The 26,532-nt window shown below is 43.4% G+C and overlaps 1 protein-coding gene across 1 annotated transcript in view; it reads right to left on the reverse strand.

The window, feature by feature from the left end:
• LOC124553905 (immunoglobulin domain-containing protein oig-4-like) overlaps nt 1-26,532 on the reverse strand; it is a 64,283-nt gene that overhangs the window by 27,471 nt on the left and 10,280 nt on the right. Inside the window, exon 2 of the mRNA XM_047127918.1 lies at nt 956-1,176. Within this exon, the coding sequence (XP_046983874.1) occupies nt 956-1,159 (204 nt within the window). The 5' untranslated portion in view covers nt 1,160-1,176. The remainder of the gene's footprint in view (nt 1-955; nt 1,177-26,532) is intronic.

Below are 26,532 nucleotides of genomic sequence, written 5' to 3' on the forward strand. Positions count from 1 at the left end.
GAGTATTCAAACATTACGGGATTCTTTTTCCTATTCATCTGCATTAATTTACATTTGTCTATATTTAGAGTTAGCTGCCATTCCTTACACCAATCACAAATCCTGTCCAAGTCATCTTGTACCCTCCTACAGTCATTCAACGACGACACCTTCCCGTACACCACAGCATCATCAGCAAACAGCCGCACATTGCTATCCACCCTACCCAAAAGATCATTTATGTAGACAGAAAACAAGAGCGGACCTACCACACTTCCCTGGGGCACTCCAGATGATACCCTCACCTCCGATGAACACTCACCATCGAGGACAACGTACTGGGTTCTATTACTTAAGAAGTCTTCGAGCCACTCACATACTTGGTAACCAATCCCATATGCTCGTACCTTAGTTAGGAGTCTGCAGCCGGCCAGTGTGGCTGTGCATTTCTAGGCGCTTCAGTCTGGAACCGCGTGACCGCTACGATCGCAGGTTCGAATCCTGCCTCGGGCATGGATGTGTGTGATGTCCTTAGGTTAGTTAGGTTTAAGTAATTCTAAGTTCTAGAGGACTGATGACCACAGATGTTAAGTCCTATAGTGCTCAGAGCCATTTGAACCATTTAGGAGTCTGCAGTGGGGCACCGAGTCAAGGAATGTGGCATCCGTCTGATACCCTTCATCCACGGTTCGCAAGATATGTGAAAAAAGGGAGAGTTGCGTTTCGCAGGAGCGATGCTTTGTAAAGCCGTGCTGATGCAGGGACAGCAACTTCTCTGTCTCAAGGAAATTCATTATATTCGAACTGAGAATATGTTCGAGAATCCTACAACAAACCGACGTTAAGGGTATTGGTCTAACTTCCCCTACTATAAAGACTGTAATACTTGTGATCACTACTGTACTTATGCTCAGTGTCGGTGAAGTAGTCCAGTGGTCGGGTAGCTCCGGTTTGCGGTAACCCGCAGCGAACTCACGTCTTTGTGGTCGTAGTAGGGGCTGTGAGTCTGCACGATGCCGGCCAGGATGCGCGATCCGTAGGTGCGCCTGCCGCCGCGCCCGCCGGCTCGCCCCCGGCCGCCGCCGCCCCCGCGCGCCGCCTCCGCCGCCCCCAGCGCCAGAGCCACCACCAGGATCACCGACAGGGCCACCGCGCCCACACAGCGGCCGCAGGCCTTCATGGGGCAGCCCTGCTGACCTGCCAACATCACTCAGTTGTATGACCTGCCAGTGTCAGACAGTTGTATGACCTGCCAACACTAGATAGTTCTATGACCTGCCACCATCACACAGTTGTATGACCTGGCAATGGCAGACAGTTGAATGACCTGCCAACACCAGATAGTTCTATGACCTGCCAACATCACACAGTTGTGTGACCTGCCAATGTCAGACAGTTGTATGAGCTGCCAACACCAGATAGTTCTATGAAATGCCAACATCACACATTTGTGTGACCTGCCAGTATCAGAAAGTTGTATGAGCTGCCAACACCAGATAGTTCTATGAAATGCCAACATCACACATTTGTGTGACCTGCCAGTATCAGAAAGTTGTATGAGCTGCCAACACCAGATAGTTCTATGAAATGCCAACATCACACATTTGTGTGACCTGACAGTGTCAGACAGTTGTATGACCTGCCAATACCAGATAGTTCTATGACCTGCTAACATTACACAGTTATATGATCTGCCAACATGGGATAGTTGTATGACCTGCCAACACCAGATAGTTCTGTGACCTGCCAACATCACACAGTTGTATGACCTGCCAATGTCAGGCAGTTGTATGACCTGCCAACACCAGACAGTTCTATGACCTGCCAACATCACACAGTTGTATGATCTGCCAATGTCAGACAGTTGTTGGGACCTGCCCTATAGACATAACAATACGTTACAGAGCTGCTCTTTACTGACTTAAGAGGGACAAGGTCGATAAAGTCACTGAAATTATGGGAACCAACATTATGAACAAAACACAAATGAAACAGTGGCAGATTCAGACATGGCAGAGAGAGTGGGATGCATCCAACAAGGGTCGCCGAGTACACTCTTTCTTTCCTGAAGTACACAAAAGACTACAACTGAAACATGTCGACTCAAGCCGGGGGATGACAGGTCACAGGCCGTATCCGTTACATTTAAACCGCAGAGGACTAACTATCGATGAAGTATGTGTATGCGGAGAAACTGGGACACCAGAACATGTCACACTGCTGTGCAACACGCTGGTACAAGTGACACCTATACAGAATGACAATGACATCGCCAGAATAACACGTAATCCCGATGACTGGAACACAATAAATAGCGTAGCTGATGTTGTATCGAACACTCTGCATGAAGAATACATGCGCCAAAACCCATATGGAAGGAGGTGTAGGGAAGCAGAAACAACACAACAAACCACATGGGAGGACACAAAGACGAACACAGACTCTGAAACCGAGGAAGGAACTCTAAGTGAACATGACTTGAAAGGGATCAACATGTAAGGGACCAAAACCAACAGTGTATGACACTGCGTGCCACAACACAGTCACAAACAACACAACAATCACGAAACAAATAAACACCGGCGCCACATACTGAGACTGCAGTAATGAGGTTATATCTCTTGGGAGGAGAAGGCTCGAAGGACTTTAATTCCGAGGCTCCTCCTCCATAATGGTATCCTGCATAGTGTTTAAAGTATACCGCACACAAGCAGTAAAGTATTGCTCTTCTTATTGTGTGCAGACAGAAACATATTCTCTTCTCTATTCAAACCTATAATCAATGAATTTCAAATATCCGAAATTAATTAAGTTATTTAAGAAATAATGCATTCAAGTAGCAATGAACTATATTCTATTTCAAATAACAAGTTACAAACACAAGTGTATTTATCACGTGAAGCTAAAATTCATGTATTCCATGTATGAAGTGCTCAGTCGACATTTAATCTGTATAATCTGTGTGAACATACATTAGCGCAAACCATTCAGAATAGCTCGAGGTTGTAGCGAGACCTTCTGCTCTGAAATAGGTAGAAATAGGCCATTACTAACCAACATGCTACGTAGACTGCATTACTCATCCAAATACAGCATATCACTTCCCTCTATATATTACACATTATTCTTAACCACGCTCATTGTGTTACATTTCCTGTTTTTTCTTTTTCTTTAACATTTGCATTGCATAAATTATATTCCCATCAACTAGGTGGTAACAAATTATATGGAACCATTTTAAACAGTTGGTCCCGGCGGAGTTTCGAGTCCTCCCTCGGGCATCAGTGTGTGTGTTTGTCCTTAGGATGATTTAGGTTAAGTAGTGTGTAAGCTTAGTCCCATAAGATTTGACACACATTTGACATTTTTTTAACCATTTTAACAATTGTTAAGCATTCAATTCGCTCAGAGAAATCTTTATATATTATGTTCCTTATATTATTTAAAAAAAAAGATTTAACAACTGTATACCAACAAGACTGTAACAGTGAGAAGTCTTTGCTGTTAGATTCAGAAGCATCTGACCCACATTACATTTCAAGGCAGTGGGTTACTCTGCACTGTTAATGAAACAAATAAATAAATAAATAAAAGTTGTATGACCTGCCAACACCAGATAGTCCTATGACCTGCCAACATTACACAATTATATGATTTGCCAACATGGGATAGTTGTATGACCTGACAATACCAGACAGGTGTATGATCTGCCAATGTCAGACCTGTCAACACCAGGCCGTTTTATAGCTTGCTAACATCAAACAATTGTATGTCTAGTCTTAACCACATAGCAACTTGAAAATCACTGAGCACACACAACAGCTGCAGGCCTTAATGCAAAAGGTAGATTAACGGGACAGCACTGGGCAGCTGTGTGGAATGCTACCGTCCAGTCAAACACACTCATACAGCAGCTGTAGGCATCCGCGGGGGAGCCCACCTAATATGATAACACCAGATAGCTGTACAGCTTGACAACACCAGGTAAACGACAGTATTCTGCAAACTCTTCAACCTCTTCGCATACTAATATATACATACATCAAAAAAAGTTATGCATCACCCCAGTTCCCAGAACTCTGGAAGATATACGTTGACTGTGGGTATTGTATCACAGACACAGTCTCTTTCACTGTTCAGAGATCAGCGCCTATTAGGCGGAGGGGGTCCGACAGCCGATCAGTTCCAGTCATTCCACCAGGAAGGAGGTACACGGCTCGTGTTGTCTGTAGTTCAACCGTGCCTAGACGGTCAATACCGCGGTTCGATCGCGTCCGCATTGTTACTTTGTGCCAGGAAGGGCTCTCAACAAGGGAAGTGTCCAGGCGTCTCGGAGTGAACCGGAGGGATGTTGTTCGGACATGGAGGAGATACAGAGAGACGGGAACTGTCGATGACATGCCTCGCTCAGGCCGCCCGAGGGCTACTACTGCAGTGGATGACCGCTACCTACGGATTATGGCTCGGAGGAACCCTGACTGCAACGCCACCATGTTGATTAATGCTTTTCGAGCAGACAAAAGACGTCGTGCGCAATGGGCTGCATGATGCGCAACTTCACTCCAGGCGTCGACGGCGAGGTCCATCTTTGCAACCACGACACCATGCAGTGCAGTACAGATGGGCCCAACAACATGCCGAATGGACCGCTCAGGACTGGCACGACGTTCTCTTCACCGATGAGTGTCACATTTGCCTTCAACCAGACAATCATCGGAGACGTGTTTGGAGGCAACCCGGTCAGGCTGAACGCCTTAGACACACTGTCCAGCGAGTGCAGCAAGGTGGAGGTTCCCTGCTGTTTTGGGGTGACATTATGTGGGGCCGACGTACGCCGCTGGTGGTGTGGAAGGAGGTGTAACGGCTGTACGGTACGTGAATGCGATCCTCCAACCAATATTGCAACTGTATCAGCAGCATATTGGCGAAGCATTCGTGTTCATGGACCGCAATTCGCGTCTCCATCGTGCACATCTCGTCAACGACTTCCTTCAGGATAACGACATCACTTGACTAGAGTGGCCAGCGTGTTCTCCAGACATGAAACCTATCGGACATGCCTGGGATAGACTGAAAAGGGCTGTTTACGGACGACATGACCCACCAACCACTCTGAGGGATCTACACCGAATCGCCGTTGAGGAGTGGGACAATCTGGACCAACAGTGCCTTGATGAACTTACGGGTAGTTTGCCATGACGAATATAGGCATGAATCAAATGGTTCAAATGGCTCTGGGCACTACGGGACTTAACATCTGAGGTCATCAGTCCCCTTGAACTTAGAACTACTTAAAACTAACTAACCTAAGGACATCGCACACATCTATGCCCGAGGCAGGATTCGAACCTGCGACCGTAGCTACTGACCTTACTTTTCGTCAGTTACTCACTTAATAAACTAAATAAACCAATGTTTCATACTTCTCTCCAATGTGTCTGCACATTGGAGAGGTGAGAATGCGTAAATTCTGCTATGTTTTGCGAAAAGAAAGAAATTTTAACACGACAACAGGAAGAATGTGTAAGTTTTACTCAAAATTCACCACTCATGGAGCTTCTCTGATAGTTACAAATAGTTAACAAGCCAAGGGAAAATAAATCGCTTCATTTTCAGCGTTATTCGCTTTAGATACTAACCAAAGAACAGGTGATAGTAAATTTTTCTGAATGTGTGAGCATGAAGGGGTTCCACTTGTTGTTGTGATCTTCACTCCAGCGACTGCTTTGATGCAGCTCTCCTCGCTACTCTATCCTGTCCAAGCTTCATCATCTCCCAGTACCTACTGCAACCTACATCCTTCTGAATCTGCTTAGTGTATTCATCTCTTGGTCTCCCCCTACGATTTTTACGCTCCACGCTGACCTCCAATACCAAATTGGTGATCCCTTGATGCCTCAGAGTACGTCCTACCAAGCGATCCCTTCTCCTAATCAAGTTGTGCCACAAATTTATCTTCTCCCAAATTCTATTCAATACCTCCCCATTAGTTACGTGATCTACCCATCTAATCTTGAGCGTTCTTCTGTAGTACCACATTTCGAAAGCTTCTATCCTCCTCTTGTCTAAACTATTTATCCACCACGTTTCACTTTCATATATGGCCACACTCCATACAAATACTTTCATAAAAGACTTCCTGACACTTAAATCTATACTCGATTTTAACAAATTTCTCTTCTCCAGAAACGCTTTCCTTGCCATTGCCAGTCTACATTTTATATCCTCTCTACTTCGACCATCATCAGTTATTTTGCTCGCCAAATAGCAAAACTCATTTACTACTTTAAGCGTCTCATTTCCTAATCTAATTCCCTCAGCACCACTCGATTTAATTCGACTACATTCCATTATCCTCCTTTTGCTTTTGTTGATGTTCATCTTACACCCTCCTTTCAAGACAGTGTTCATTCCGTTCAACTGCTCTTACAAGTCCTTTGCTGTCTCTGACAGAATTGCAATGTCATTGGCGAACGTCAAAGTTTTTATTTCTTCTCAATGGATTGTAATTCCTACTCTGAATTTTTCTTTTGTTTCCTTTACTGCTTGCTCAATATATAGATTTAATAACGTGGGGGATAGGCTACAACCCTGTCTCACTCCGTTCCCAACCACTGCTTCCCTTTCATGCCCCTCGACTCTTAATGTTTACAAGAAAGTGAGCATAGGCTTCAGTTCAGAATGACGCTTCCCCTTCTGTGCTCGGCATTTCCCCTACAGTGGCTGCCTGTAACACCCACCCCTACCACTCTCCCCACGTGTGTCCTACCAATCGCGCACCTGCCGGCCGCGGTGTTCTGTCTGAACTGTACAGTGCTTGTGCAGGCATGAATGTTTTGGAGCACATCGTCAAATGTGTGACTCTACTGGAGATGGCCACTACATGCTTGCATGATCAGGCGGTAAGCCAATATCGTGGTCATTAACGACTGCAATGGGCACTACAGCATCGACATTGTGCCGTGCACTGGTGTAAATGTATCACCTAGTGGAATGAATCTCGAGAAGCTCAGTGGCTGTGCCAGGACGTGCTAAAATCCAGACAAACGGCAGCTAGAAACATTAATGCGCCGTGAACAGGGTGAATATTCCACTATGGCGACATTCACATTGGCTTCCGTGTGACCTGTGGTAGAATCGAAGGCTGCACGATAGCTATGGATTATCGCAGACCATCGGCATCCCTTCAAGCTCGATGTCTTCCCCGATGACAATAGCATCTTCCAGCAGGTTAACTGTCTGTGCCAGAATGCCAGAATCGTGTGGTTTGAGGAACGTGACCGTGAACATACGGTGATGTTTTGGCCACCAAACTCGCCTGATCTGAACACAATAGGACACATCTGCGATGATATTGGATGCCAGCTCCGAACCCACAGACCACTCTCCAACAATTTACAGGAGTTGCGTGTCCTCTTCGTAGACACCTTGTGCCAGAAACATAGCAAGGACTCGTCGCCCCCATGTCACGCAGGATCGGTGGTTACTGCGTTTGTAATGGTACTTGAATTAGGTAACCATTACGGCACCTCACCTGAACCTCTCGATACCAGCAATGTTCTACTGTGTTTCTGTAAAGTAGTTGACATATTTCTGAGACAACATTCAGATTTGATTTCATTAATGTAGAGGTACTTTGTTACATCGATATGTTTATATTGCAATGATATTATTCTTATGTGTATTATTTCTTTTGCCACTATGATCTTTGTCGTACTTGTAACTCTTGATTTTTGGGCGCGTAAGCGGTTATTTGTTAGAGTTAGAGGGTCGGACCTTGAAAAAGTCAAGTCTTGGACGTCATGTTGGAAAGACGTATAACGTAGTCAGCTTATAAAATGTGAACTTTAACAGTGTGCAAGATGTTTTCAAGTAAGTTTTGTATTGTGAAGTGATGTTTTGTGTGTTATGTGATACTGCAACAAAAGCAATAATAAAGAACTGTAACTGAAATTCGGAGTGCTGATTACTTTTTTACATCACCATTGTGCTAACTTTGTAAGTTTTAATCTTCAAGAATGGTTTGTGAAACACATCTATAAAACTTTTGAATATAGCAGAATAACACCTAGGCCTCTTTGCATCCGAGCTTGGAATCATCACCACCTAGATTTTCGACGATTGAGCCATGATTTTACAACGAGGCCAGCGTGGGAAACACGAAAAGATGAGTGCCTAGTTGACCCATTATTTCAATAAATGACTTTATTAACTGTGCTCTAATGACACCTGCCACATAATAACTTTGTTGTTGCCCGAAAATGCAGTATTTAGCAGCGTGAGCAACACCATAATCATTATTAAAATTTTGACCTTTGTTGTGGTAGCGTTGTTAGACGTTCCACAGATGGACAACATGCTATTAGTCAGCTGGCCATAATGCTTTAATGCTTTAGCTCACCATTGTACATCTGTAACACTTCACATCACCCTTACAACACTGTGTGATCAATCACTTACTGGAGACAGGTAATACGTCCATATTTCCTATTTCTAAAGTACGTAGCCACGCTTTGACTGCCTGAAGCCGCAAATACAATAAAAGATAGTCCGCCCCCCCCCCCCCGCCCCCCCGGTAACTGAGTGGTCAGTGCGACAGACTGTCAGTCCTAAGGGCCCGGGTTCGATTCCCGGTTGGGTTGGAGATTTTCTCTGCTCGGGGACTGGGTATTGTGTTGTCCTACTCATCATAATTTCATGCCCATCGACGCACAAGTCGCCGAAGTGGCGTCAAATCGAAAGACTTGCACCCGACGAACGGTCTACCCGACGGGAGGCCCTAGTCACACGACATTTAATAAAAGATAACCATTCATTAGTGTGACTGAAATATTTAAGCATTAGTTATAAAAAAAGAATACAATATACACTGAAGAGCCAAAGATACTGGTACACCTGCCTATTATCATGTAGCGCCCCCGCGCGAACGCAGAAGAGCAGCAACACGACGTGGCATGGACTCGACTGATGTCTGGAGTAGTGCTGGAGGGAACTGACACCATGAATCGTGCAGGGCTGTTGATAGATCCGTACGAGGGGGTGGAGATCTCTTCTGAACAGCACGTTGCAAGGCATCCCAGATATGCTCAATAATGTTCATGTCGGGGAGTCTGGTGGCTGACGGAAGAGTTTAAACTCAGAAGAGTGAACCTGGAGCCACTCTGTAGCAAATGCTAGATTCATTGTCTTGCTGGAATGGCACAAGTCCGTCGGAATCCACGATGGACACGAATGGATGTAGGCACTGTCGTATCCAGACGTATCGGAGGTCCCATATGACTCCAACTGCACACGCCCCACACCATTACAGAGCCTCTACCAGCTTGAACAGTCCCCTGCTGACATGCAGGATCCATGCATTGATGAGGTTGTCTCCATACCCGTACACGTCCATCGGCTCGATACAATTTGAAACGACACTCGTCCCACCAGGCAACATGTTTCCAGTCATCAACAGTCCATCGTCGGTGTTGACGGGCCCATGTGAGCTGTAAAGCTTTGTGTCGTGCAGTCATCAAGGGTACACGAGTGGACCTTCAGCTGCGAAAGCCCATATGGATGATGTTTCGTTGAATGATTCGCATGCTGACACTTGTTGATGGCCCAGCATTGAAATCTGCAGCAATTTTCGGAAGGGCTGCACTTCTGCACGTTGAACGATTCTCTTCAGTCGTCGTTGGTTCCGGTCTTCCAGGATCTTTTCCGGCCGCAACGATGTCGGATTCCTGATATTCAAGGTACACTCGTGAAGTGGTCGTACGGGAAAATCCCCACTTCATCGCTACTTCGGAGATGCTGTGTCCCATCGCTCGTGCGCCTACTATAACACCATGTTCAAACTCACTTAAATATTCTAAGCTGCCATTGTAGCATCAGTAACCGATCTAACAACTGCGCCAGACACTTGTTGTCTATTATAGGCGTTGCCGATCGCAGCTCCATATTCTGCCTTCTTACATCTCTCTGTATTTGAATACGCATGCCTATATCAGTTTCTTTGGGGCTTCAGGGTAATCTTAAGAGATTAAGGGGGGTAGGGCGTCAAACGGGCCGACTTGGAGAAGGAGAGGCACCACAGGACATCTTAATTTCCTCTGTCTATACTTTTACAAATAAATTCATAAAAGTTTGTCAGCATGACCAGGAAGGATTCAATATTCACGCTCATAGCAGTGAGCAGTGGAAGTTCAAAAATATAACAATATATATTTTTTTGTTACATGTGAAATGTCATCATTTTTCACTTACTATTGGCTGCATTTGTTGCTGTAGGTACGCTTTTCTTCATAAGTAAGGGAGATTCTTCGATGAATTTTGCACAGCATACAAACCATACTTACTCTAGAATTTTCCAAATCTATTAAAAACTGTGCTAAAAATTGAGATAATTAACCATAAAATTTGATTTTTTTCTAAACATGAAGTTTAAAGTGTAACAGCTCATTCATTTTTTCATTAATTAAATAAATTCAAGAGTTTCATACACCATACATACATACTTACGTATGGTTTGTATGCTGTGCAAAATTCATCGAAAAATCTCTCTTACTTGTGAAGAAAAGTGTACCTATAGCAGCAAATGCAGCCAATAGTAAGTGAAAAAATGATGAAATTTCACACGTAAAAAAAATTTATTTTGTTATACTTTTGAACTTACATTGCTGTGAGTTTTAATCCTGAATCCTTCCTGGTCGTGTTGACAAAGTTTTATGAATTTATTTGTAAGAGTATAGACAGTGGAAATTAAAATGTCCTGTGCTGCCTCTCCTTCTCAAAGTCGGTCAGTTTGACGTCCTACCCCCCTTAAAGGAGTAAGAATAGTCTAGATTACAACTGTTCTGCTTGTATTACTCTATAAGTGATAGAAACAAATCTCGCTCCCACTATGTTTAGATCTGTTCTGTGAGAACAGCCCGTTAACAGTAATGGCTTCGATGTAATTGTGAATTGGAAGTTGAAACAGTGTGTTAGTATTATTAAAATAGTGTTTTACCTGATTTATTCCAAAAACTGAATTCGCCGAATGGTAGATATTGATTCCAAAGATCACGAGTTTTTCCCAAGTGTGATAAGTCAGTCAAAGAAATGGAAAGCCTTATTTTTGGGGATGCTAAAGTGACTGAAATTCTTAACAGTTAAAAAATACGAACAGCAAACAGCATTGAAGTGATAACGCTTACATTCGTTTCCTGACATTTTAACGTAGCGAACATTACGCTACGCGATAATCCATTGTTAAATAATCAGTCAATTTTGAGTATCAGCCTAGCATCTCTGGTCGCTGTAGAAAGTATAATAAGCATTGAAATCATTTTTGCTGCGAGAAAGTAGTTTTACAATATAACCAAAGTACACCTGAATCCAAGGCTATAAAACCAAATGATGAACTACATTTATTTATCTGTGATTAATTTCTGTCACACAAATACATCATCAACATTTGGTTTACGATAAAAGGAAAACTTATTTAACCTGAATCCTGGATAGTTTTATCTTCTTGCTCGTTTCTGAGATACATCGATGTGTGCTTCATCATAAAGTCTACTGCTAGAACGTAACAAAAAAGAAGCCACATAAGTACGTCGAACTTTTGATACGACCACCAATGAAAAATAGCCAGTAGATCATCAGACTAAATACAAGTAGAGACTAAAAGTGAATAAAATCGCTTTAATGCAATTTGTCTCTTGACCTGATTTCTGGTTTCTTAGCGAGCGTGGTAGCATTAGTCCGTTGTCTTCCTCTACATCACCAGATGTCGCTGTTCTGACTGAACAAAACTACATTTTTTCTTCAGGGATGTACACCAGACACTGGTTGATCTCATCCATTTTGTTGTTCTTTACAGGCGGTACATACACATAGAGTAAATTTACTCTATGTACATACACGTAGGCTTTCTTTGAGAAGGGCTCCAAAGGTTGTACATCTTTCCTCAGCCAACAATTAGCGACCACCGTAGGCTAGCAATATTCGTGTTGCACGTAACACAAGTGTGTTTTCCGCTGAAAAGGACAGCACATGATACACTACTCGCCATTAAAACTGGACCACAAAGACGACATGCTACAGACGCGAAATTTAACCGACAGGAAGAAGACGTTGTGATATGCATATGATTAGCTTTTCAGAGCATTCACACAAGGTTGGCGCCGGTGGCGACACCTGCAACGTGCTGACATGAGTAAAGTTTCCAACCGATTTCTCATACACAAACAGCAGTTGACCGCCGTTGCCTGGTGAAACGTTGTTGTGATGCCACGTGTAAGGAGGAGAAATGCGTACCACCACTTTTCCGACTTTGACAAATGTGGGATTGTAGCCTATCGCGATTGCGGTTTACCGTATCCCGACATTGCTACTCGCGTTGGTCGAGATCCAATGACTGTTAACAGAATATGGAATCCGTGGGTTCAGGAGGGTAGTATGGAACGCCGTGCTGGATCCCAACGGCCTCGTATCACTAGCAGTCGAGATGACAGGCATCTTATCCGCATGGCTGTAAGGGATCGTGCAGCCACGTCTCGATCCCCGAGTCAGCAGATGGGGACGTTTGCAAGACAACAACCATCTGCACGAACAGATCGACGACGTTTGCAGCAGCACGGACTGTCAGCTCGGAGTCCGTGGCTGCGGTTACCCTTGACGCTGCATCACAGACAGGAGCGCCTGCGATGGTGTATTAGACGACGAACCTGGGTGCACGAATGGCAAAGCGTCATTTTTTCGGATGAATCCGGGTTCCGTTTACAGCATCACGATGGTCGCGTCAGTATTTGGCGACATCGCGTGGACGCACATTGGAAGCGTGTACGAGGTGCATTCATGTCCTAAGGCCTCCGATTTTTTTTCTAATTAACTTCTCACCCGAAATCGATGAAACTGGCGTTACGTCTCGACGTAATCGCCCTGCAGACGTACACATTTTTCACAACGCTGACGCCATGATTCCATGACAGCGGCGAAGGCTTCTTTAGGATTCTGTTTTGACCACTGGAAAATCGCTGAGGCAATAGCAGCATGGCTGGTGTATGTGCGGCCACGGAGAGTGTCTTTCATTGTTGGAGAAAGCCAAAAGTCACTGGGAGCCAGGTCAGGTGATTAGGCAGCATGAGGAATCACTTCAAAGTTGTTATCACGAAGAAGCTGTTGCGTAACGTTAGCTCGATGTGCGGGTGCGTTGTCTTGGTGAAACAGCACACGCGCAGCCCATCCTGGACGTTTTTGTGGCAGTTCAGGAAGGAATTTGTTCTTCAAAACATTTTCGTAGGCTGCACCTGTTACCGTAGTGCCCTTTGGAACGCAATGGGTAGGGATTACGCCGTCGCTGTCCCAGAACATGGACACCATCATTTTTTCAGCACTGCCGGTTACCCGAAATTTTTTTCGTCGCGGTGAATCTGTGTGCTTCCATTGAGCTGACTGGCGCTTTGTTTCTGGATTGAAAAATGGCATCCACGTCTCATCCATTGTCACAACTGACGAAAAGAAAGTCCCATTCGTGCTGTCGTTGCGCGTCAACATTGCTCGGCAACGTGCTACACGGGCAGCCGTGTGGTCGTCCGTCAGCATTCATGGCATCCACCTGGATGACACTTTTCGCGTTTTCAGGTCGTCATGAAGGATTGTGTGCACAGAACCCACAGAAATGCCAACTCTGGAGGCGATCTGTTCGACAGTCATTTGGCGATCCTCCAAAACAATTCTCTCCACTTTGTTGATCGTGTCATCAGACCGGCTTGTGCGAGCCCGAGGTTGTTTCGGTTCGTTGTCACACGATGTTCTGCCTTCATTAAACTGTCGCACCCATGAACGCACTTTCGACACATCCGTAACTCCATCACCACATGTCTCCTTCAACTGTCAATGAATTTCAATTGGTTGCACACCACGCAAATCCAGAAAACGAATGATTGCACGCTGTTCAAGTAAGGAAAACGGCGCCATTTTAAGTATTTAAAACAGTTCTCATTCTCGCCGCTGGCGGTAAAATTCCATCTGCCGTACGGTGCTGCCATCTTTGGGACGTATTGACAATGAACGTGGCCTCATTTTAAAACAATGTGCATGTTTCTATCTCTTTCCAGTCCGGAGAAAAAAAATCGGAGGCCTTAGCACTTGAATGCACATCATATTTGTCATCGGCATACTGGCGTATCACGTGGCGTGATGGTGTGGGCTGCCATTGGTTACACGTCTCTGTCACCTCTTGTTCGCATTGACGGCAGTTTGAAGAGAGGACGTTACATTTCAGATGTGTTACGACCCGTGGCTCTACCCTTCATTCGATCCCTGTGAAACCCTACACTTCAGCAGGATAATGCACAACCGCATGTTGCAGGTCCTGTACGGGCCTTTCTGGATACAGAAAGTGTTCGACTGCTGCCCTGGCCACCACATTCTCCAGATCTCTCACCAATTGAAAACGTCTGGTCGCAGTACGTCAGTCACTACTCTTGTGGTATCGTGTTGAAGCTGCATGGGCAGCTGTACCTGTACACGCCATCCAAACGCTCTGTTTGACTCAATGCCCAGGCGTATCGAGGCCGTTATTACGGCCAGAGGTGGTTGTTCCGGGTACAGGTTTCTCAGGATCTATGCACCCAAATTGCGTGAAAATGTGATCACATGTTAGTTATAGTATAATATATTTGTCCAATGAATACCCGTTTATCATCTGCATTTCTTCTTGGTGTAGCAATTTTAATGGCCAGTATTGTATTCTGAAACAGTGAAAAACCTGTTCAGATGTCTAGCAACGAGTCTGACACACGGATCATCGCTCAGGCAGGTTCTTTAAAAGAGTGCAGGACAGCCACAACTGTAGGTGATAAAATAATCTGCTTGGTTTGAGGCGCCATTTCACGGATTGCCCGGCCCCTCCCGCCGGAGTTTCGAACGTGAACGGGTGTGTGTGATGTTCTTAGCATAAGTCAGTTTAAGTAATGTGAAAGTGTAGGAACCGATGACCTCAGCAGTTGGGTCTCTTAGAAATTCACACACATTTGAACATTTTTTTAAAAGAATCCGCCTTCATTAGATGAATGCAAATCCTGTTACTCTTTTTTTTTAGGAATGTTTTATGACTTCAACATCGTCTCCAATTGTACAGTGTCTTTCCTCCTTTTTCCAGTTTCCTCCTAACTATCCCGAAATCCCTATCATTCGAGACGAACGAGTCACATCTAATGCGAAAAATAACTTTGATGTCATTTAATCTTTTGATCTCAAACAGTCTGACCATTATCATCATAACCATGTTATTGCTTTTGTTCTGGCCCTCACGTATGTCCCCAAACACATGTAACATTTTCATGTTCTTGTCGATTTCACTTGCAACGTACGCGTTCAACAATGTACGCACGGCATTTGAGCCTTCTCCTCCATCACCTTCATAACAGATGATAGAGCTACTCATTTTATTCAGTTACAGTAACACAACACAGGAGACCAACAATTAGAACGTGTCCTGCGACAAAGGACTACGGAAAAGGAGGCTGAGCCCAACTTTGAAAACCAACAAAGTGTAGTTCGCAAACTAGCCGCGCAGCGCTACTGTCGACTTGTGTCAGACTAGCTACTTACGTGCAATTACATTAGATTAGTACTTGTTCCATAGATCATGAATACGACACTTCGTAATGATGTGGAACGTGTCAGGTTAATAAAAGTTGTCAGTACAAGATATTACATTACACAAAATATTACATGACACTTAATATTTTTTGTGGGGGTTGGGGAAATTACCCACTTACTATATCCAAAAACTCATCTAATGAGTAGAAGGAGTTGCTATTAAGAAATACTTTTAATTTCCTTTTAAATGCTATATGGCTATCTGTCAGACTTTTGATGCTATTAGGTAAGTGACCAAAGACTTTTGTGGCAGCATAATTTACCCCCTTCTGAGCCAAAGTTAGATTTAAACTTGAGTAGTGAAGATCATCCTTTCTCCTAGTGTTTCAGCCACGTACACTGCTATTACTTTTGAGTTCGTTCGGGCTGTTAATAACAAATTTCGTAAGTGAATATATACATTGTGAGGCTACAGTGAAGATCCCTAGCTCTTTAAATAAATGTCTGCAGGATGATCTTGGATGAGCTCAAGCAATTATTCTGATTACACGCTTTTGTGCAATGAACACTCTTTTACTCAATGATGAGTTACCCCAGAATATGATGCCGTACGAAAGCAGAGAATGAAAATAGGCATGGTAAGCTAATTTACTCAGATGTATATTGACAAAATTTGCAATGACCATAATAGCATAAGCAGCTGAACTCAAATGTTTCAGCAGATCCTCAGTGTGTTTTTTTTTTCTTCAGTTCAGCCCCTCATCAATGAATACACCTGGAAATTTTGAATATTCTACCTTAGCTACCGTTTTCTGATCGAAGTCTATATTTCTTAATGGTGTCATTCCATTTACTGTGTGAAAATGTATATGCTGTGTTTTGTCAAAGTTTAATGAGAGCCCATTTGCAGAGAACCACTTCATGATTTTCTGAGAAACATCGTTTACAATTTCACCAGTCAATTCTTGTCTGTCGGGTGTGATAGCTATACTTGTATCATTGGCAAAAAGTATCCCATCCTTGATTGTTCCCCAGTTTGAGAAATCACCAGTATTTTCCATATTATGTGAACTGCTTATTTCAATTTTCTGCACTCTTCCAGTTTGGTATGATTTAAACCATTTGAGCGCTGTACCATTCATACCACGGTACTTGAGCTTATGTAGAAGTATTCCATGCTTTACTCAATCAAAAGCCTTTGATAGATCACAAAAAATCCCAACAGGTGACTTCCGGTTACTCAGAGCATTTAATATTTCATTAGTGAAAGTATATATAGCATTTTCCGTGGAAATCCCTTCTGGAAACCAAACGGACATTTTGTTAAAACTTTATTTTTACAAAGGTGTGAAGCTACCCTACAATACATTACTTTATCAAGATTTTTGGATAAGGCAGTCAGAAGAGAGATTGGGCGGTAGTTGTTGACATCAGAATATTCACGGCGTTGCCAGATCCACGTCAGTGAGCAAACAGGTTTTCTTTTTGCGATAAACAATGCATTGATCCACTCAGAACCATGTTGTTGTTGTGGTCTTCAGTCCACAAACCAGTTTGATGCAGCTCTCCACGCTACTCTATCCTGTGCAAGCTTCTTCATCTCGCAGTACCTACTGCAACCTACATCCTTCTGAATCAGCTTAGTGTATTCATCTCTTCGTCACCGTCTACGATTTTTACCCTAGATGCTGCCCTCCATTGCTAAATTTGTGATCCCCTGATGTCTCAGAACATGTCCTACCAACCGGTCCCTTCTTCTAGTCAAGTTGTGCCACTAATTCCTCTTCTCCCCAATTCTATTCAATATCTCCTCATTAGTTATGTGATCTACCCATCTAATCTTAAGCATTCTTCTGTAGCACCACATTTCGAAAGCTTCTATTCTCTTCTTGTCCAAACTATTTATCGTCCATGTTTCACTTCCATACATGGCTACACTCCATACAAATACTTTCAGAAACGACTTCCTGACACTTAAATCTATACTTGATGTTAACAAATTTCTCTTCTAGAGAAACGCTTTCCTTGCCATTACCAGTCTACATTTTGTATCTTCTCTACCTCGACCATCATCAGTTATTTTGCTCCCCAAATAGCAAAACTCCTTTACTACTTTTAGTGTCTCATTTCCTAAACTAATTCCCTCAGCATCACCCGACTTAATTCGACTAAATTCCATTATCCTCGTTTTGCTTTTGGTGATGTTCACCTTATATCCTCCCTTCAAGACCCTGTCCATCCCGTTCAGCTGCTATTCCAGGTCCTTTGCTGTCTCTGACAGAATTACAATGTCATCGGCGAACCCCAAAGTTTTTATTTCTTCTCCATGGATTTTAATACCTACTCCGAATTTTTCTTTTGTGTCCTTTACTGCTTGCTCAATATACAGATGGAATAACATCGGAGAAAGGCAACAACCCTGTCTCACTGCCTTCCCAAGCACTGCTTCCCTTTAGTGCCCCTCGACTCTCATAACTGCCATCTGGTTTCTGTACAAATTGTAAATAGCCTTTCGCTCCCTGTATTTTACCCCTACGACATTCAGAATTTGAAAAAATGTATTCTAGTCAACTTTGTCAAAAGCTATCTCTAAGTCTACAGATGCTAGAAACGTACGTTTGCCTTTCCTTAATCTTTTTTCTAAGATAAGTCGTAGGGTTAGTATTACCTTACGTGTTCCAACATTTCTACGGAATCGAAACTGATCTTCCCCGAGGTCGGCTTCTACCAGTTATTCCATGCGTCTGTAAAGAATTCTCGTTAGTATTTTGCAGCTGTGACTTATTAATCTGATAGTTCGGTAACTTTCACATCTGTCAACGCCTGCTTTCTTTGGGATTGGAATTATTATACTCTTCCTGAAGTCTGAGGGTATTTGGCCTGTCTCATACATCTTGCTCACCAGATGGTAGAGTTTTGTCAGGACTGGCTGTCCCAAGGCCGTCAGTAGTGGGATGTTGTCTACTCCGGGGGCCTTGTTTCGACTCAGGTCTTTCAGTGCTCTGTCAAACTCTTCACGCAGTATCGTATCTCCCATTTCGTCTTCATCTACATCCTCTTCCATTTCCATAATATTGTCCTCAAGTACATCGCCCTTGTATAGACCCTCTATGTACTCCTTCTACCTATCTGCGTTCCCTTCTTTGCTTAGAACTGGGTTTCCATCTGAGCTCTTGATATTCATACAAGTGGCTCTCTTTTCTCCAAAGGTCTCTTTAATTTTCCTGTAGGCAATATCTATCTTGCCCCTCGTGAGATAAGCCTCTACATGATTACATTTGACCTCTAGCCATCCCTGCTTAGCCATTTTGCACTTCCTGTCGATCTCATTTTTGAGACGTTTGTATTCCTTTTATCCTGCTTCATTTAGTGCATTTTTATATTTTCTCCTTTCATCAATTAAATTCTCTTATGTCACCCAAGGATTTCTATTAGCCCTCGTCTTTTTACCTACTTGATTCTCAATCGTTAACCTTTCTCGCAGTAAGCGATCCTTGTACTGCAATAGGGGTAACTTATTCAGTATAGACTCTAACGAGAACATCATCACCTTCTGTCGGTTAACTTGAGAGGAAGTGTTGTGGTTTTCGTGTAGCGCGCTCCCTTCTTTCTGTACCGCATTCAGACCTGACCCAGATGCCTGCTCCTATCCTTCACTCAGAGCGAGATAAACACTTCTGCGTCCGTCCTTCATTCAAACGCTCGCGAACAGCCTGGCAAAAGCACAGTGACCTCCATGAAAACTCTGCACTTAAAACCTAAAATACTGACACACACATTCGAAATACTTGTGCACCATTCAAAATCTTTACAGAATGCCGCAAGATGGCGGTATAGTCACATGCACGACAGTTTTATTACTGTTAAAACAATGTCGTCTTACTAGCTGGCGCAGTATATTGTTTTCAATGCGTATGTGAAGCACCAATGTTGTGAAAAAAAATGGAAATCTCATGCGAAGATTATCTGCTGTGCGAATTATCTACATCTACATCCATACTCCGCAAGCCACCTGACGGTGTGTGGCGGAGGGTACCTTGAGTACCTCTATCGGTTCTCCCTTCTATTCCAGTCTCGTATTGTTCGTGGAAAGAAGGATTGTCGGTATGCCTCTGTGTGGGATCTAATCTCTCTCATTTTACCCTCATGGTCTCTTCGCGAGATATACGTAGGAGGGAGCAATATACTGCTTGACTCCTCGGTGAAGGTATGTTCTCGAAAATTCAACAAAAGCCCGTACCGAGCTACTGAGTGTCTCTCCTGCAGAGTCTTCCACTGGAGTTTATCTATCATCTCCGTAACGCTTTCGCGATTACTAAATGATTCTGTAACGAAGCGCGCTTCTCTCTGTTGGATCTTCTTTATCTCTTCCATCAACCCTATCTGGTACGGATCCCACACTGCTGAGCAATATTCAAGCAGTGGGCGAACAAGCGTACTGTAACCTACTTCCTTTGTTTTCGGTTAGAATTTCCTTAGGATTCTTCCAATGAATCTCAGTCTGGCATCTGCTTTACGGACGATCAACTTTATATGATCATTCCATTTTAAATCACTCCTAATGCGTACTCCCAGATAATTTATGGAATTCACTGCTTCCAGTTGCTGACCTGCAGTATTGTAGCTAAATGATAAGGGACCTTTCTTTCCATGTATTCGCAGCACATTACACTTGTCTACGTTGAGATTCAATTGCCATTCCCTGCACCATGCGTCAATTCGCTGCAGATCCTCCTCATTTCAGTACAATTTTCCTTTGTTACAACCTCTCGATACACCACAGCATCATCCGCAAAAAGCCTCAGTGAACCTCCAATGTTATCCACAAGGTCATTTATATGTATCGCGAATAGCAACGATCCTACGACACTCCCCTGCGGCACACCTGAAATCACTCTTACTTCGGAAGACTTCTCTCCATTGAGAATGACATGCTGCGTCCTGTTATCTAGGAACTCTTTAGTCCAATCACACAATTGGTCTGATAGTCCATATGCTCTTACTTTGTTCATTAAACGACTGTGGGGAACTGTATCGAACGCCTTGCGGAAGTCAAGAAACACGGCATCTACCTGGGAACCCGTGTCTATGGCCCTCTGAGTCTCGTGGACGAATAGCGCGAGCTGGGTTTCACACAATCGTCTTTTTCGAAACCCATGCTGATTCCTACAGAGTAGATTTCTAGTCTCCAGAAAAGTCATTATACTCGAACATAATACGTGTTTCAAAATTCTGCGACTGATCGACGTTAGAGATATGGGTCTATAGTTCTGCACATCTGTTCGACGTCCCTTCTTGAAAACGGGGATGACCTGTGCCCTTTTCCAATCCTTTGGAACGCTACGCTCTTCTACAGACCTACGGTACACCGCTGCAAGAAGGGGGGCAAGTTCCTTTAGATTTTGTTCACAGTTGGTTTACAGAATGTCTTAGACATTGAGCTTCCATCCGCAATGACTTTCGGGACGTTCTTCTACTTGGAAAAACCTCTACAATTAAATTAAACGAGTTGCTCAAGGAAGTGAAACTCTTCCATTAAAAAAAAAAGAAAGGCTGAAATTTTTATCTCTCTCATAGCTTTCAGCTGATATATTTTTTTTTTTTCATCAGTCTTCTGACTGGTTTGATGCGGCCCACCACGAATTCCTCTCCTCTGCCAACCTCTTAACCTCAGAGTAGCACTTGCAACCTACGTCCTCAATTACTTGCTGGATGTATTCCATCTCTGTTTTCCTCTACAGTTTTTGCCCTCTACAGCTCCCTCTAGTACCATGGAAGTCATTCCCTCATGTCTTATCAGATGTGCTATCATCCTGTCCCTTCTCTTTACCACTGTTCTCCACATATTTCTTTCCTTTCCGATTCTGCGTAGAACCTCCTCACTCCTCACCTTATGAGTCCACCTAATATTCAACATTCGTCTGTAGCACCACATCTCAAATGCTTCGATTCTCTTCTGTTCCAGTTTTGTCACAGTGCATGTTTCACTACCATACAATGCCATATTCAGGACGTACATTCTCAGAAATTTCTTCCTCAGTTTAAGGTCGATATTTGAAATTAGTAGACTTCTCTGGGCCAGGAATGACCTTTTTGCCATCGCTAGTCTGCTTTTGATGTCCTCCTTGCTCCGTCCGTCATTGGTTTTTTTACTGCCTAGGTAGCAGAATTCCTTAACTTCATCTACTTCGTGACCATCAATCCTGATGTTAAGTTTCTCGCTGTTCTCATTTCTACTACTTCTCATTACCTTCGTCTTTCTCCGATTTACTCTGAATCCATACTCTGTACATTCACATCTACACCTACATGGATACTCTGCAAATGAGATTTTAAAGTCCCTGGCAGAGGGTTCATCGAACACCTTCACAATTCTCTATTACTCCAATCTCGTATAGCGGGCGGAAAGAATGAACACCTATATCTTTCCGTACGAGCTCTGATTCCGCTTATTTTACCATGCTGATCGTTTCTCCCTACGTAGGTCGGTGTCAACAAAATATTTTCCCATTCGGAGGAGAAAGTTGGTGATTGGAATTTCGTGAGAAGATTCCGTCGCAACGAAAAACGCCTTTCTTTTAATGATTTCCAGCTCAAATTCTGTATAATTTCTGTGACACTCGCTCCCATATTTCGCGATAATACAAAACGTGCTGCCTTTCTTTGAACTTTTTCGATGTACTCCGTCAGTCCTATCTGGTGAGGATCCCACACCGCGCAGCAGTATTCTAAAAGAGGGCGAACAAGTGTAGTGTAGGCAGTCTCCTTAGTAGGTCTGTTACATTTTCTAAGTTTCCTGCCAATAAAACTCAGTCTTTGGTTAGCCTTCCCCACAACATTTTCTATGCCTTCCTTCCAATTTAAATTGTTCATAATTGTAATACCTAGGTATTCAGTTGACTTAGGCTTTTAGATTAGACTGATTTATCGTGTAACCGAAGTTCAACGAGTTCCTTTTAGCACTCTAATGTGGACGACCTCACACTTTTCGTTATTCAAGGTCAACTGCCACTTTTCGCACCATTCCGATATTTCTTCTAAATCGTTTTGCAGTTTGTTTAGATCTTCTGATGACTTCACTAGTCGATAAACGACAGCGTCATCTGCAGACAGCCTAAGACGACTGTTCAGATTGTCTCCCAAATCGTTTATATAGATAAGGAACAGCTAAGGACCTATAACACTCCCTTGGGAAACGCCAGAAGTCACTTGTGTTTTACTCGATGACTTTCCGTCAATTACCACGAACTGTGACCTCTCTGTCAGGAAATCACAAATCCAGTCACATAACTGAGACTATATTCCACAAGCACGCGATTTCCCAACAAGCTGCTTGTGTGATACAGCGTCAAAAGCCTTCCGGAAATCCAGAAATAGGGAATCGATCTGAAATCCCTTGTCAATAGCACTCAACACTTCATGTGAATAAAGGGCTAGTTGTATTTCACAAGAACGATGTTTTCTAAACCCATGTTGACTGTGTGTCAATAGACAGTTATGAAATGGTTCAAATGGCTCTGAGCACTATTGAACTTAACTTCTGAGGTCATCAGTCCCCTAGGACTTAGAACTACTTAAGCCTAACTAACGTAAGAACATCACACACATCCATGCCCGAGGAAGGATTCGCACCTGCGACCGTAGCGGTCGCGCGGTTACAGACTGTAGCGCCTAGAACCGCTCACCCACACCGGCTGGCTCATAGGGTCAGGGACAAGAAACTAGTGATCACGTTTGTCGATTTAAAAGAAAAAAAGCCTACAATAGTATCCATCGCGAATCTCTACTGTCAATTTCTTTGAATTTAAGCCACATCTGGTCTACACTTATATTATTAATCTGGAATGAGTGGAGATTGCCTCTCATGAAGGCGTCAAGTGAATTTTTATCTGCTTTTTTGAATAGGTATATTTTTCGCTTATTTTTTCGAGGATTTGGGGATTGCAATATTGAATCTCGCTACGACAGTCCTGTGTTCACTAATCCCTGAATCGGTTTTGATGCTCGTTAATAGCTCAGGATTATTTGTTGCTACGAGGTTACGTGTGTTTTCACAACCGTTTACTATTCGCGTGGGCTCACGAACTAACTACTCGAAATAATTTTCAGAGAATGCGTTTAGCACAATTTCGGATGATGTTTTAGGCGTACCTCCGGATTTGAATATGTATTTTCGCCAACATATCGAGGGTACATTAAAGACACCACCAACTATTATCGTATGAGTCGGGTACGTGTTTGAAATCAAACTCAAGTTCTCATTGAACCTTTCAGCAACTGTATCATCTGAATTGAGAGGTCGGTAAAAGGATCCAATTATTATTCTATTCCGGTTGCCAACAATGACCTCTGCCCATACTAACTCACAGGAAGTATCTACTTCAATTTCGCAACGAGTTAAACTACTTCTGACAGCAACAAACACGCCACCGCCGACCTTGTTTAGCTTATGCTTTCGGAACACGGCTTTAGCGAGCTTCAAGTGCCTGTAACTATTTGAGCATCAGTGCTGTCTATTAGCGCTTGGAGCTCTGCTACTTTCCCAACACAGCTACGACAGTTTACAACTGTTATCCCAATGGTACCTGCATCTACGTTCTTGCTGTGTTCAGCCTGCACCCTTTGTGACTGAAGCCCTTCTTGTATTTTCCCGAGACCCTCTAACCTAAAAAACCGCGCAGTCCCCGCCACACAGCCCCTGCTACCCGTGTAGCCGCCTCATGCGTATAGTGGACACCTGACCTATTCAACGAAACCCGAAGCCCAACCACCCATTGGCGCAAGTCCAGGAATCTGCAACCTACACGACCGTTTACCTCCACAAATGAAGAAACCATAGAGCGTTCACGTGAAATGATTCTCTTAGACAGGCGATAGTGGCACATCGTCTGCAAATTAGTCACGGTTCTGCCTACGAAATCACCCACAACGGACGTGGTTTACATAAAGTTTGTGCAAGATGGGTCCCAAAACAACTCACACAGTTGCATAAACAAACGCCCTGGGAATCTGCAAAAAAAAAAAAAAAAAAAAATTGGATTGCTGTGGTAACGAAGGGGACAACTTTTTAGACAGGGTTATTACTGGTGACGAAACGAGGATCCATCATTAAGAGCCGGAGAGTAAACGGCAGAGTATGGACTGGAAACATCCAAATCCGCCGTGCAAGAAAAAGTTTAAGACCCAACCGTCCGCTGGAAAACTGATGCTTACGGTTTTTTGGGACGCACAATGTCCAGTACTGGAACATTATGGGGAAAGGGGCACAGCAGTAAACAGCGTACGTTACAGTGAGATGCTTACTGCCAGGCTGAAGCCTGCAATTCGAAGCAAACGCCGAGGACTGCTGTCAGAAGGAGTTGTGCTGTTGCACGACAATGCCCGTCCGCATACTGCTGCCCACACTGCTGAAACGCTCCAGAAACTCAAATTTGAAGTACTGGATCATCCTCCGTGTAGTCCCGATCTTGCCCCTTCTGAATATCACTTCTTTGATCCGCTCAAACAGGCATTAAGGGGCCGTCGATTTGCCTCGGACGAGGCAGTGAAAGAAGCGGCGCATTCCTGGCTCACACCTCAACCGAGAACCTTCCTTTATGAGGGCATCAGGAAGCCTGTACAATGATGGACCAACTGCGTCAAAACGCAAGGAGACTATGTCGAAAAATGATGTTCTTCTAAGTTTCCTATTTGATTCGAATAAAATTTTATAACTGCTTTCCGGATAATAATTGACTTACCCTCGTAAAAGGCTAGCGTAGAAAAATTTTGTGGACAGAGTTCCGAGATTTTTTAAACAGACTTTGTACGTGGTTGACGTCAAATATTTAACAGGTTTGTAAAGGAATGAGACGTATGAGCTGTTTTACACATGGGATATTTTATAAAACTAAGAGTTTTCTGGTGTGTGTCTAACTAACTAATCCGTTCACCCGTATCTAGTATTTGCAGTAAAACACGTGTAAATAAGTTGAGCTGCGTTGCAAACGGCTACACTACTGCCAACAGTGACTTCCGTAAAATACGTCGGAGTTTAGACGCGAAGTTCAATGACCACATAAAGAAAATACACTGCCGGATAAATAATTGGTACACACTTTTAGAGGCTGCCAGATTACTTAAGCTTTATTTTTGCAACGGTTATTGTGGATTACAAATGGCTCTGAGCACTATCGGACTTAACATCTGAGACTTGTTGTTGTTGTTGTGGTCTTCAGTCCTGAGACTGGTTTGATGCAGCTCTCCATGCTACTCTATCCTATACAAGATCTTCATCTCCCAGTACCTACTGCAACCTACATCCTTCTGAATCTGCTTAGTGTATTCTTCTCTTGGTCTCTACGATTTTTACCCACCACGCTGCCCTCCAATACTAAACTGGTGATCCCTCGATGTCTCAGAACATGTCCTACCAACCGATCCCTTCTTCTTGTCAAGTTGTGCCACAAGCTCCTCTTCTCCCCAATTCTATTCAATACCTCCTCATTAGTTATGCGATCTACCCATCTAATCTTCAGCATTCTTCTATAGCACCACATTTCGAAAGCTTCTATTCTCTTCTTGTCCAAACTATTTATCATCCATGTTTCACTTCCATACATGGCTACACTCCATAGAAATACTTTCAGAAACGTCTTCCTCACACTTAAATCAATACTCGATGTTAACATATTTCTCTATTTCAGAAAAGCTTTCTTTGCCATTGCCAGTCTACATTTTATATCCTCTCTACTTCGACCATCATCAGTCCTTTACTACTTTAAGTGTCTCATTTCCTAATCTAATTCCCTCAGCATCACCCGACTTAATTCGACTTAATTCCATTACCCTCGTTTTGCTTTTGTTGATGTTCATCTTATAGCCTCCTTTCAAGACACTGTCCATTCCGTTCAACTGCTCTTCCAAGTCCTCTGCTGTCTCTGACAGAATTACAATGTCATCAGCGAACCTCAAAGTTTTTATTTCTTCTCCATGGAA

The sequence above is a fragment of the Schistocerca americana genome, chromosome 11 (genome assembly GCF_021461395.2).
Source record: "Schistocerca americana isolate TAMUIC-IGC-003095 chromosome 11, iqSchAmer2.1, whole genome shotgun sequence".
NCBI lineage: Eukaryota > Metazoa > Arthropoda > Insecta > Orthoptera > Acrididae > Schistocerca > Schistocerca americana.